We start from the raw sequence: 14020 nt of genomic DNA, 5'->3' as shown, positions 1-14020 counted from the left end.
GGAATCCACAGCCCTGTGTTACATTCGTAAGTGCAGATCCAGAAAAAGGGAAATATCTAACATGATACTTAGGGAGAATGGGAACCTGGAATTCCCAATGTAAGTCAGAGAGCACCTAAACTTTGCATTTTAGTTTATGATCCTCAAATGACACCAGCTGCCTCTAGTGATACACAGAAATGCCTTGGCATCAGTAGGACTGGTGCTTATCTCATATCTAAGATTATTCAACACCTATAACCTAAGAACATCCCCACTCATCTCTCCAAAGTGACTCAAGCCAGTTGCCATTCCCAGCACACCCCACCAAAGCAGGGCTCAGTGCAAACTACAGAAGCCACCAAAGGAGAAAGCGGTGTTGCCTTTTCCTCCTCCAGCAGCTTTGCTGCTGCAGGGCATTCATCTGGGAGATCGCACAGCTGGGTCCCTTCCTCCTCTGCACGTGTGGCTGGGCAGGCTCTGCTGCCTGCTGTGGGATTGGGGCACCCTCGCACTCCCACCTCTGCAAGTGGCAGCTGCCAGTCAAGTTTTTGGATGAGTGTGGCAGGGAAGAGGAGGCGTTTGGGGCTGGGGAGGTAGGGAGAACAAACTCATGGGCTGAAGGGATACGTCCTGCAGGAGGGACTTGGCCTGCAGGCTGCCAGCTGAAATGTGTTGTTATTTTTAGGGCACACCTTATTCACAGCATTGTACATACACAGTGAAGCTTCTGAGCCATCAAGTAACATTTCCCTTTTCTCTGGCCCTTTGTTTCCACATGGACCAAATCTGAGGCTCTCTCAAATGTAACAAATTGAATGGGAGAAAACCCTATGGAAAGCCTCCTATCAGTTAGCTAGCTTGGTATTAAAATGAAAGTGAGATACTTATCTGGAAGCAAGTATGTGCTGAGGTATCTGCTCTTTACAGAGACATATGGTAATTACACACCCCTGTTGAATTGCTGTTAAGCTGGCTAAAGAAAAATACTCTGTAAAAGTATTTATCTGTAGAATTTGAATCAGAGTATTCCAGTGCAGCTGATCTGGACCTTGGAGCAGTTTATTAATAAGCCATCAGTATTTCTGCTGGCTGTCACATGTACAGCTGAAAAATCAGTTTGATAAGCCAATTGCAGGCTACTAAACACTGCTCACATGGCAAGCAACCCCCATGAACTTAGGCTTGAAAAAAAACACAACAGTTTAATGCTTAACTGTGGTCTGCAGGACTGGGAAACAGCATGTTTATTATTATTAGAGTCTGTAGATATGCCAACACCATCTCCCAGATGCAGCAGTTCAACCTGGACAAGCAGAGTGGCAACAGGTCAGGGAACCAGATCACCTTTGTATGTTCAAAGTACACTTCAGAGCTTCTTGTTCAACTCCAAAGGACAGACCAAGGCAATTAAAGTGGTTCCTAAGGAGGAGGAAAACGGCACTCTCTCCCACCTAGTCTGGTAAAGATTAATCTATTACCCACTTGAAACTGCTTAGAGAACAGCTTCATAAGGCAGATTGTCCCCCAAGGAGTTTTCGCCAAATTGCAGCTGCAGCTTAGCACTGCCCTGGTTCTCTCCTATTGCTAAAGTTATGTCACGCTGAGGCCCCCGTTATCCTGAGCACGACACAGAAGTCTGATGGACATGGGGACTTTTGCAAGCTTTGGTCCAAATGATGCAATGTCCTATTAAGGTCCTGATTCTGGAAAGCATTTAAATACCTGCTCTTTTTCCTCATGCTTCAGTGCTTTCCTGAGTTAGAGCTTAAGGCATGCAGGGAGTGAAGACTGCAGTATCYTCCATTTGACTGTCTTTTGATTCACTGCTGCTCCTGGCCTTCAGTTACCTCTGAGTGCTCTCGAAAGCTAAAAAGCACCATTTTACTCACATGCAGTCCATACTAATTTTGAGGAATCATGACTATACTAACACAATGGCAACACTTGTGAGAAAGTTTTGCTTTCTCAGACCTTAATTTAGTCATGCACCTATATGCCACATTACTGAGCCCAGTAAGAAACAACAAGTAAAGATAGGTTGCTTTGTGCGTAGTTTCCTTGACAAATGTCTGTGTTGGCTACAGCTGCAAGCATGCTAGAAACCTCCTTTAAAATCAAAGAAAAGCTGACAAGAAGCATCATGCATTAAGAAACATCTCAGCAGGCTCTGTGTTAATGCTGAAATGTGAGGAGCACTGTATGAGAATTTCCCTCTTACGAGGTTCTTATAAGAACTGACAAAGCATTATAAGCCAGTGTTATGCCAAGCAAATATTTGTGGGGGCTAAGATTTTCATGCTGAAACTGAGGACAAAACGCTTTGCAGAAAGCGGTGGCATGCTATCCAGCCTGCTTGTTCCCATTGCACAGGGAGAGCTTTGTATTATATCAGAAAGTTATTTATTTACCAGATTATTTGCCACTATGGAAAATAAGATGCAGAACATTCAGGCCAGTGTGCCCTGTAAACAAGAGCATGTCCCCCCAAAAAGCTGAATAAGGACTGCGCTGAGGATGGGCATAGCCAGAGCAGGATAGGCCCCAGGGACCTCATGTCCCCGGGGGCCCGTACATGGGCACCCCAAGCATCCCCCATCGCCAGCCAGCTGCAGGCAGCGTTTCTCCTTTCTTCCTGACAGCATGGGGTACTGTTTGCTCTGCTACAGTCTCAGCAGCGCCTGTATTTTTGGAGGGGGTGAAGGCATTTTGTAGAGTTACATGGTGTGCTGGGAATGCCACTGAGCAAGAGTGCCCGTATTTTCAGTAGGTTTCCAGCAACTGAAAGCCTTTGCCAGGGACAAAGCTCCGCTCCTGCTCACCTCCACCATCTCCTCGCTGCCATCTGTCTCAAGGGCTAGGTGATAACGGAGAGATGATAATCCTGCTGTGGGTCAGCACAGTGGGGTGTGCTGGTTAGAGGCCAGCATGCTGCATCTCACCTCCTTGTCCACAATGCTGGCTCAGTAGCTCTCCATTAAGGTGGAGACCAAGATCACCTGGGCCAGGCTCCAATTTGCAGCCTCCATTCCCAGCATGGATATCTAATAAACCTAGTCCTTTCTGCTCTTTTTTGTGTTGCCTCTCAGAGGCAAATGTTTCAGAGAGCGTTCTGTGTCTGGTAGGGTTGGGTGTACAAGGTATTAAGAATTTTGTGCTCTAAGACTGAAAGGGATCACAGTGCATCAATATTAGATAAATATTGTGCCTAGAACTTGTACTGCAGATGCAATAGTCGGTATAAATATAGCAGAGTATTTTAGATAGGATTTTTATGTATAGTTTTGAAAAGTTACCTATAGCTGCCTGGTGTGTTCACACATGTAGCTCCATTCTGGCAGCCTAATGCTGTTCCAGCATAAATCTGGCATTCATTAACATCCACTGAACAGAGCAGGCCCTAAGACGAAATGGAAAACCAGTTTATTTTCCAAATAACTGAGAAATGAAGCAAACCATGAAGCTAATGTTTAATATCATTTCCAAAGATATATAAACCATGGGCTGCTATCAACACAGTTTCCCTTATAAAACATTAAAACAAAACTCTATTGTTCAGCTGTGTTTGTGACCCTAGGTATCAGTCAAACGAGGGATAAAATATTTCAGATGTTTGTAGAAAGCATATGGACATCATAGTACTATCATCCCCTGTACTTTCCAACTTCCTAGCAAATGGCTCAGAAAACTTTCTGGCAAACTGCTTTTTTAGAAGATGCTGTTTTATTAAAACCGAAAGCACAGCAATTTTGACCCAAATTTTGCTGGGACAACTTTCAAGGTTGAGCGCATTTGAGAGAAAGATAGAACTTTTCAATCTCCAAATGCATGCTCAAGCACCATTAAGGCCTTTGCCATTAAAGTCTTTGAATTTCAAAAACTCAGAACGGGATTGATTACTTACACCCACATTTGTTTTATTTCTTGAATAAACAGCCTACCTTTCCCCCATTCTTTCTATATCTTCGCATAAGATCAAGAGCAAGTTGCAGTTCAGTTCATTCTGCTCAGCAAAAGGGAAAGACAAATTTTCTGTTGTGGAAACTGCTACAACATCACTGACTTCACGGAACACCCAGGTTTAACAGTGCAAGGCCTGGCCACTGGTTTGAGCTTGGGTTTTTTGATATATTGATATTTTTGAGAAGAAAATGTGCTGCACTTAAACCAAATGATGAGTCTGATACAGCTACTTTGCTGTTCAATATGTCTCACTTGGTCCTGAGCAATCTTAAAAAGATACGCTTTGCCACAATTGCTCTAAGCCAGGATTAAGCTTACAGTCAAAATACATATTGTGTATTCAAGGAAGCTAAAGACTCACCTGCCAGTTGCTGGGACAGAGGCAAAAGAAACCATCCAGCAAGGTTACGCAGGTCCCTGAGTTCTGACAGGGGTTGCTACTGCACGCTTTCCTTCGGATAGTCTGAAACCCAGGTAAAGAGCAGGAAATGAGGTTCCTTGAGGTTATGTAGGGTTTCATTAGCATTGATTTCCACGACAAAACTTTTCTTTCTTTTTTCATTTTTTCATTTTTCTTTTTTGCTGTTTGTTTTTTGCTTTCATTTTCTTTTTTAGCCAGGTGGGTTTGCAAAGGTTTTGACCTGTTTTGCTCATATCTGCACAAAATAATGATTAATATGATTCACTTTACACAGGATGGCCAACTGCAAACACTGCGAAGAGGAAAGCTCTGTAAGAAGTAACCATTAATAGAGACAGTTCCTCAATGGCAGAGTGTTTGTGGTTCTAGATGCAGGATKATCTTGTCTTCTTGATTTCCTGTACTGGCAGCTGTAGCTGTGCTTTTGTCACAAGCTCAGCTGAAAAGGAGATATTTCCAGTACAATGAAAAAATCCAGTTTTAATTCTCAAGTCTTCATCTTGACAGATCAGTGAGGGAAGAATTTATTTTTTCTTAGTATCTGGCTGTTATTCTTGATTCTGCAACTGTTTTTCCTTTAAGGAATGCAGGCTCCTACACAGTTTATATTTTGTAGGAAGGCATTTCACCTCCTCTATAAATCTTGACTTTTTTTTAACCTCCTGTTACCACAAAAAGTTTTCCTGAGTAATGCATGAGAGGAAAGAAATCATTTACCTATTTAATCATTGTAACTTTACTTTATTTACTAGGGGTTGGGTTTTTCTTTTTTGATCTTTAGTTTGTTTCCCAGTTACTCACCTGCTCTAAGCTTTGAAGTTTGATGTCAAGATTCACAACCTGCAACAGAAATGCAAATTACATTGTGCTTGGCATTATAGTGACCATAGAGATATGTGCTGACCTGACGGAGTGCTGGAATGATGGTTGCCAATAGGCTAACAAAGTATTTTCTTTTGAGAAAATACAATAGCTGGTATGTCAAACCAGGTGCCAACAGGGTTCAAATCAGTCCCCATTCACTGGGATTTCAGTATGTTAGGCTCTTTGGAAAATCACAGCTTAAATATGTCCGAGTTTGGCTACAAAAACAAAGACAGTCTTGTGAAGATGTATTCAAGTGCTTAAGAATGTGAATATTCCAACAGGATTACTCAGGCGCGCTTGGGCACACAAAGCCTGCTGTTTGAGACAAGTACACTGAAAGCCAAAAAAAAAATGTTCACCATATCTCAGTGGGTTGTAACTACAAATAGCAAGTTAAAACTGAATCAGTGAAAATGATGGATATATATTAGGACGGTTTCTCTAAAGGGAGGTCTGTTAGGCTTTAAGGAAATTGTGGCAACACTATMACAGAAGGCACTGGCAACCAAGTCAGGCAAAGGATTCAGAGTCCTGTTGGAGAAATATCTTCAGTAGCAGGGAACAGAATGAACTACCTCACAGGTCTTTTCTTTACACTGCTAACTTCTATAGCCCACTTCACCTATGGAAGGGATTATCTATGTAACACATATAAGAATATACGTGGTCCATTTCCTGAATTTAGCGGGAGTTCACTTCCATAAATATTTGAGGATAGAGATGCTGACAGTGAACAACAGAACAATCCTGGTACCTGGAAATTAAGCAAATTACAGGAATATTTCCATTGTCTCCAGAGATATTGAATCAGGCCATGCACATGAGCTGATAGAGATTGTGCTCCAGTTCTCTGAACTGAAATGAATACTGAAAATGAATACTGAAATGAATACTGAAATACTGAAATGAATCAGGTCAATATGTTAACCTGAGGAATGGAAAAATCAGACCTTTAATGGAGCATACATGAGACTCACCTTGGAATTCAGCAAAGCAACCTGATGTGACACGTTCTGAGAGGCACCAATGCCTTTTTTAAGTTCTTGAATATAAACAGCATTTTGTCTCACCTAAATTTAAAAAAGAGAGCGAGATGATGTGACACAAGCTTTGCTTTCTCGAAAGATTAGAAAAGTTTGATTCTTGCTGAACTTTACTATCATAAAGTCCACTTACATACAGAGAGCTCTGTTCCATACACAGTTTACTCTTTTAATTACTTTATGTAATATGATCACTTTATGAGTCTTTAATAGCTTGAGTTCATATTAGAGTGCTGACAAAGATAATATAAAGTAAAAATCATAAAAGCCACATCAAAGTTGTTAAGTTGCTAAGACAATTTTTAAAGAAAATTAAACTGTTAATGTACAAGACTGAAAATGAAAACATATTAAGGAAAAGTAACTATATCACCTGACTAAAAAGCTCTGCAATGTCTTCTTCATTAATTTTTATTTTCCCCAGTGGTCCAGTTCTAAATTCAATATTTTTGCTGGAGCCAGTATGGAACACTAAGTTACCCTGCTCAGAGGACAAACGAGGCCTGTTGTAGTATGGAAAAAAAAAAAAAAAAAGGATCGTTTAGCTACATATATCTGTCAAGGAGTATGGAAAAAAAATACGCATTTAAGCCATTCTGTTCCCATTAATAGCACTTAAAACCCACCATAGAGCAAATCTGTTTGCAATTGACACCAGTAATAGTACTTACTGTTCATCATAAATGTTTCTTTTCTGCCTCTCTTTTTCATRGTGGTTTGATTCACAGCTCAACCCAGAGATTAATAATAATGCAATTAAAAGCCCAGGAACAGAAGCAGGCCAAAGCATTGCTCTCCACCCACAGCCCCGAGTTTGAAGTGAAACCTCCCGTGCTGAACTGTACTTTTGAGAGCCCAGGTGCCCTTTGCTCTCACACAGCTCTTTATTCACAAGGCGCCCATTCTGCTGTCTTGCCTTGTATGGGTAAACTTTATCTCAGGTATCTTAAAGATTTACAGTATGCAAATAACCTAGACATTAAACACATTATTCATTTTCCCCCTTTGTTTTCAAGAGCTTTGAAAGATAATTCATCAAAATCTACTTGTATTTAATCATTGTCTCTCTGGCCTTTGTGCAGCAGAGCACCCCCCTGTCTCAGAGCACCTTGTAATCTGCAGCTGGCGACTGTGGGGACAGCTCACTACGCCTGCGTCCCACACCACACGGGTGAAGGAAGCTATTGTTTGGCAGCAATAAAAGACTTTGATTATTACCCCCAAAATTATATATAAAAACTGGAGTGGTAGGCAAGGAATATTTGTATTGAAGGAGAGGCTTCCAGCCAGTAATTCATTRGACAGATGACACAAACAAGCTAGCAATACCACACAGCATCCCATGAATTGCAACAGCCAAATACAATTTTAACCAAATATGGTTGCTCTGACTTGAGAATGACTCAATCTCCAGATGCTGAGGAGATGATCACACAGCAAGTGGACTGCTTATTGTTTGACAGGGGTAGGCCATATTCATTGCACACACTAGGGCTCCCAAATTCAGGGCTAGCCACAGACAATGCAGAAGATCAAACAAGAATTAGCATAAGGCTCCAAGTTAATTGAAAAATGCAAATTCATATGTTCTGAAAGCCAATGTTTGGATCTTGATCCCATTTTCCTCTACCCTTCAGGAGCACCCCTCCACCTTCTCAAAAGAAGAGTCCGTATCAGGACACTTCCAATTTCCTGTCATGGCCGCTGCTCCCTCATGCACTGCCCCTGCAGTGCCATGCCTGGAAGAGTGCTTCCCAAGTAGCCTCTGCATGAGACAAGGTAACAGAGCTCCAAGCTGTGGCCTCCCCCAGAAACAGCTTACATGCGTGTTGAAGAGAGGGCAGGCTGGCAGTAGCCCCAGTCATAAATGTCAGTCAGCCCCTGGGGCTACTTGTGCCTAAGACTCAGTCTGCTGCTGCGGGCAGCTGTGGCAGGGTCCATGTCCTATTCTTCGTCAGGAATTCTCTACTCACCCATCAGACCTTGACCTTCTCTTTCTTCCACTCTGACTACAGTTCCCAATTTTCCCACTGGACCACAGACTCCATGTTCGCTTGTGTCCACTACTATGTGTCAGGGTCTCTGCAGTCTCATTCTCCACCTAGAAAGTCAGCTTTATGTGACAATTCCTGCTACTCCATCTTTTGCTTTTGCCAGAGTTCCTGTATTCCCCCAAAAAAGGTCTCGCTGTGCTTTCCTTTCCTCTCTTACAGATGCTTTGTGTATCTTCTTTTCCACCTTCATGCTAGGAGCTACCTGAATGCTCAGTCCCACCACTATTCATTTCTTTCCTTTCTGTTTAATGGATAACTCCTTCAGGTTGCTCACATTTCAGAACTCTGCTGAGAAGAGCAGAGAAGAAACAGTTGTAGCTGCCATTGCTAGAAGGTAATGGTAGTCACCATTCACTGATCCTGTAACCCACAGACTGTTGTAGAGGTAGCCAAGCCTTCTGCACTTGCTATCCTTACCCAGCCTTCCTTTCTGCTCCAGTTTGCACTTGTGGTTTTCCACTTTTCATCTGACAGGGAAGTTCTGCCTGCAGATATCTGGGACATGCCTTGAAGCTGGGGTGTTGAATGAATTCTACAGCTTTCACAGACAGAAATGCTATGAGGTCAAAGCCTTCCTGCAATCTGAGAACTGATCGCATGCACAGCAGCATCCCACCACTACCACTGTTTTCTCTGGTTTGCATGAGAAACTAGCTTCTATTACTTTATTATCTATGTTTTTAAAACCTGTCTCATAATTCAGTACAGTGATGGTCTGCTGACAGTGTTCCTTGTGCTCAAGCAGACTGTGATGCAGAACTCAACAGTTAGTGCTGTTGCCTAGAGATCTGGAAGGGCAGGGGGGAAGCTTCCCCTGAAGCCACAGGGCACAGTCCTTCCCATATGCCTCCACCCACTGGTGCTGTAGCAGCAGCTCAGTTCTCTGGCTGGCAGCAATATCCCCTGCTCTGCAGCGGCCTGTGACCTCCAGGATATTGAGTCCACCAGGTATTGCTGCCTGACTGGAGAGGAGCATGAGCAGGAAATCCCATGTGCTATCTTTCACCACCATAAGGGATGGTGTTTACAAGAAAATAGAGTTGCACACTCAGTTGGTGAAAACTTTCATTCCATTCAATCCAAATGAGCTATGATATTTCACACCAACTGAGGATCTGTCCCCACACATTTTTTATCACGTATTCCTCTCTTTGTTCTGAAACCTCTGTTCCAGAACAGGAGAGCATAGATGAATTACTGATGTCTCTGGTCAATGGGACACCTTCTGCATCTGCATATACTTGTATTGTCCATGCCCATTAATATTCTTCATGTCTGTATTGATATCTATCTGGGTTTGTTTTGCTTTTTGTCAGTCTATTCAGTTTTTATAACTGTGTTGCTGTCAACTTGAAGAAGCTACAGGCTAACTATACCTGCAGTTCCTAGCAGACTGATTGAATGTATGCATACTTTAAGGACTGACTTTCACAAAGTCCCTCACATTGACAGTTTTCGGCCTGGACTTTGGTTGTGATCCAAAAAAAATCCTTCCTTTTTTGTATTCATTTCTTCTGTATACTGAGTATGCATTGACCCTCTCTGCTGCCTATAAGTCTTTGAATGAAGCTCTTCTTTCCAGCTAACTAACTCCAGCAATAGAGATTGGGGAGAATGTTGCTAAACCAAGGAGGAAGAAGAAAGAACTCTTTTTACCTTCTTTCCATGCAGGTTTTAGAGCTTAGAAAACAATTGACCTGAAGGCCAAGCGAATCTGATTTTGCACTGGTTATAGGATGGAAAGAGAGCTCTGGGCATCTATCTAAACCATGCATGGAACAGTATTTTCTATTTTATTAGTCCTTTGAGATTTTACTTAACTTACCGCTCTGTTCTTAATGAATGCACCTCAGGATGGCCAAGCTGTGAAGTCTATAAACCATTTTAAAGAGAAAAGTAGGTGCACACCTTTTAATTTTACTGAAATACACTGGATTAAGACATCATTTCTGGAGGAACAGAATGGAAACCCTGTAAATATCTGGCATAAGAATAGCGGTTGTTCATTCTAACAAGGAGAGCTGGCATGAACACTTCCTCCTGAGGCAGATCATTCCATTACCTCACCAACATTATAGCTGAGGAAACATCTCTGAAGAGAATAGGTTGTTCACAGATTTGGCAGGAAGTAACAGAGCATTTGTCTCCATCTAATTCTGGTTGAAGTTCATCCTGTACTAGCAGTGACTGCAATTTACCACCATCTTATGATTCTGTAWGGGGCCATGTGAAATGAAATGGTGGTCTCTGCATCTCTAGCAATACATGCCCACAGTGCAAGACATCGCTGTAGTAGACCTATCGTTGAATTCAGATTATGGCYAGAATTCAACATGCATTGATTGCACCTAGAAAGTCAACTCGGACACAGAAAAAACACAAGTCTATGCCAGTGCTTCATTTTTTAATGGAAGTGCAACTGTTAGTGTGGATTCCAAACCTAGCTAATTTTTAAGAGTAAAAACTAACATGTAACCCTTTACTTTGTTTTATATATGTAAAAAAGATCTCTGCTATTCAATGTTATGACTCAAATATGTGCAAATAATTAAAGACTCAGTCATGTTGCTAGTTYGTTCCCAAGTAGTGCATATTTACCTGAGTTTCCCCTTGGTTGAGGTCACATCTCCCAGTATTTCCATCTTCACTTCCCTGGATTCTCTTTCATCCTTTCTCTTTTGAATAATATTCCAATGTTCAAAAGTGACACACCACAGTCATATAAAGAAGTATTGCTACCTACATGACTGAAATGTGCAAATTGCTGGTGTAAACAATGCTTAGTATTGAATCCATTGCTTTCAGTGTGTTCCCTGCAGCTCTGAGAGGACTGAACACTAAACTGAAATTGGGCCATAGATGGAGGATTACACCACAGTTTACCTCAGCTGAAATGGGGGTGATTCTGTGAAAAACTTATCACTGGAATGGTTAGTTCTCCGGTGAAGAGGTAGGTGCCCAAAGACATCAAAGGTCGGAAGTAGCTTTAGATGGTTTTGTCCGATTTAGGCACTTAAGTAATTCCACTTAACATCAAATGGAAGTATTAAAATCCCTTCCTGAATGTGTAATAATTCCAATATGAAATTTGGTAGTGGAACAGGCAGCTTTTTCTAACGCCTCCCTCCAACTTGTTCCTTTTTCTGTCCTTTACCTATAACCATTCATCACCACTTCCTCCTTCTGTGTGTCTAGAAAGTTTTATGGCTGCAGCACCTTCCTCTGCAAGGCTCTATTTCCCATGACACTCTTTATGGATTTCTTTTACTTCTCAGCATTCTGCCTTTTTGTACCTGCTTAAGATTTTGCTCCTTCAACACAACTACTAGGTAATGAAGTTAATAATTTGTCTGATGATGAAGTTAAACCAACTGGCCAGAAAATCTAAGTTTTCACTTTTTAATTGTAAATAATAAAGAGATGGCTTTTGGTTTAGTTAGCTGGAATTTATCTATTATCCTAATTCACCCTTGACTTCTTTACCACAGTGGAGGCATTTATAATATATAGGTTTTTTTCTTTAGCCAGAAGACTTACATTTTGGTTGCTCTGTCTTTCTGATTTTACTTCCTATGTGTGCTGCTTTTACAAACTATCAGTTTGATGCCTCCTGTTTTCCATTCTGTTTCATTCTTTTTTGAAATTAGGTTCATGATAAAGTTTCCAGTCAGTAACATTGGCTACATTCTTTCCTATTGATTATTCCAGTCCTTTCAGCATATTCGAATTGTTTTAACGTATGCTGGAGTTATTTTTAGAGACTGCCATTTGCATAGTTGCCCTTCTCCACTAATAACCCTAAAGCTATTAATGGACCTGGCTGCACAACCTCTCTCAAATTTGTTCTGTTCTGTTCACTTTATTGAAAAGCTTAGATCTGAGCTGTACACTGCAAGYGCATGAATCATTTGCCATGTATTGATATTGTGATCACAAATATCAGCATTCTGTCACAATACAAATATAAGAAAGTAAGAGTAGTCATACTGGGTTACAAGATCTGTCTAGGTCAGTATGCTGTCTGGAACAGTAGCCAAAGCAGATGGTCAGGGAAGGAAGGGTACACAAAAGAGCAAGCACATACAATACCTCTCCTAAATATTCTCTTGGCCTCCATCTATCTGTAGCTTGTGGACTTCTTCAGCCAGAATTCTACCTATTCAGTACTCCTCAAAGGATTTTTCTTCCATGAACTCATCCAGTCTTCTCCCAAACTCTTCCCATGCTTCACCTTACAAAGCATGCGTAATGAATAATGCCCTATCATAAGTAAGATAGATATACAGTTGAAATGCAATGCAGAAATATTAATTCTGGGTAGAATCCCATTTTTATTAAGTGTAACATTTATAAACAAAATGGAATTAAGTATTTTTTTTTTTAAGTATATACAGGGCAAACAKAAGAACTCATCAAACCTACTTATTACTCTTCAGTTGTGAGAACATATGTTTGAACCATCAATGGGTTTTGCTTCCAAATGCCAGGTTGTACCTTACTTTAAAATTGTGGTAGAGTTGCATCAGCCCAGTGCATGGACCAAGGCRCAAAACAATCATGTGCTCAATGAAGATGGGATTTCAGGATGTATTCCTRTGTTTAGAGAGAGAGCAACTCCCAAATGGAGGAGCTTTTAGGGACTTCTTTGTGGCAKTTCTCTGAGATTTAGTAACAGCCCTCTGTGAAGGGTGCCCAACCTGAGCACCCACTCAGAGAATCCCTGAAATTCCTTCCAACAGCCCTGTCTCACTAGAAGTGGTGTATTCCAGTAAATTTTAGCCCCTCCAACTCTGCTTCTTGCTTCATCAGATCTCCATGAAAAGACGTTTTGTCCATGTACTGGGACATGTGCTTCCTCCCACTGTCAAAAAGAGCATGGCTGTCTGGTGATCGAATGTCACATATTTCTTTTCTCAACCCCAGTAATCAAATAAACATAAAAATAACACAAATCTCTTCATGGTATTCACAATAACATTTAAATTGACAAGTTATCAGTATTCATTGTTTAGTTTTCCATGCTCTCTTGGATATCAGTTACTTATTCAAGCAAGCTGCTACTAATTGAGCATATGTTTCCATTAATGAAGCTTATAACACCAGAACACCCATGTCTGCACAGGCAAAAACAAGGACACTCACTGGAATTCATTTTTGGCTACATGCCTAGTTTCTTATACTCTGGCATTATTCTTCCTAGGATACTTCCTTAACCACTTCTACTTTATACACTATATATATTTATTAATATAGTGTATTCTTTAAACACCATACAGAAAAAAAACCACAGAGCACGTAAGTGGTTTCAAGTATCTAAGAGGCAAAATATACTAAATTTCTAATGCATTTTCACTTTATAAAAATTTATAAAAGAAGAGAAATACAATTCAGTATTTACACAAAGTCAATGGAGCATTAAACTTCAGTGTGAATAGCAAGCAAATAGAACAGAGAAAACACAGGGTGACCTGAGAATTAATAGTACGTCCCTGAGATGCAACAAATACTTGAATTTTCTATTTGTTTTAGAAATTTGCTACAATTGCTACCACAGAATACAGTCATCAAAATATTGGACCGTTTAGATTTCAGTTCAACCATCACTACTGAGATCTCTCTTCAGAGAACACAATGGACATATCCATGACAAAATTTTAGACATATGACAGTATTACTACAGAGCAATGTTTTTT

General features: G+C 40.9%; 1 protein-coding gene across 7 annotated transcripts in view; it reads right to left on the bottom strand.

Moving 5' to 3' along the window:
* The window catches only part of CUBN (cubilin), a 155866-nt gene that overhangs the window by 139645 nt on the left and 2201 nt on the right, over nucleotides 1-14020 (bottom strand). For 6 of the 7 annotated variants that reach the window (XR_003256944.1, XM_026087135.1, XM_026087137.1 and 3 more), the window contains exons 2-7: nucleotides 10926-12587; nucleotides 6647-6776; nucleotides 6208-6300; nucleotides 5165-5203; nucleotides 4304-4405; nucleotides 3276-3379 (exon numbers count right to left, since the gene is read on the bottom strand). Coding sequence is in view for 6 of the 7 variants with exons in the window: in XM_026087135.1 (XP_025942920.1) it covers nucleotides 3276-3379; nucleotides 4304-4405; nucleotides 5165-5203; nucleotides 6208-6300; nucleotides 6647-6776; nucleotides 10926-10969 (512 nt within the window). In the remaining variant the exon portion in view is untranslated. The remainder of the gene's footprint in view (nucleotides 1-3275; nucleotides 3380-4303; nucleotides 4406-5164; nucleotides 5204-6207; nucleotides 6301-6646; nucleotides 6777-10925; nucleotides 12588-14020) is intronic. The other variant, XM_026087136.1, reaches the window with a different exon arrangement.

The sequence above is a fragment of the Apteryx rowi genome, unplaced genomic scaffold, assembly GCF_003343035.1.
Source record: "Apteryx rowi isolate R43461 unplaced genomic scaffold, aptRow1 scaffold_704, whole genome shotgun sequence".
NCBI classification, from domain to species: Eukaryota; Metazoa; Chordata; class Aves; order Apterygiformes; family Apterygidae; genus Apteryx; species Apteryx rowi.
The sequence above is the reverse complement of the archived record's forward strand: the minus strand, read 5'-3'. Positions and strand labels throughout refer to the sequence as shown.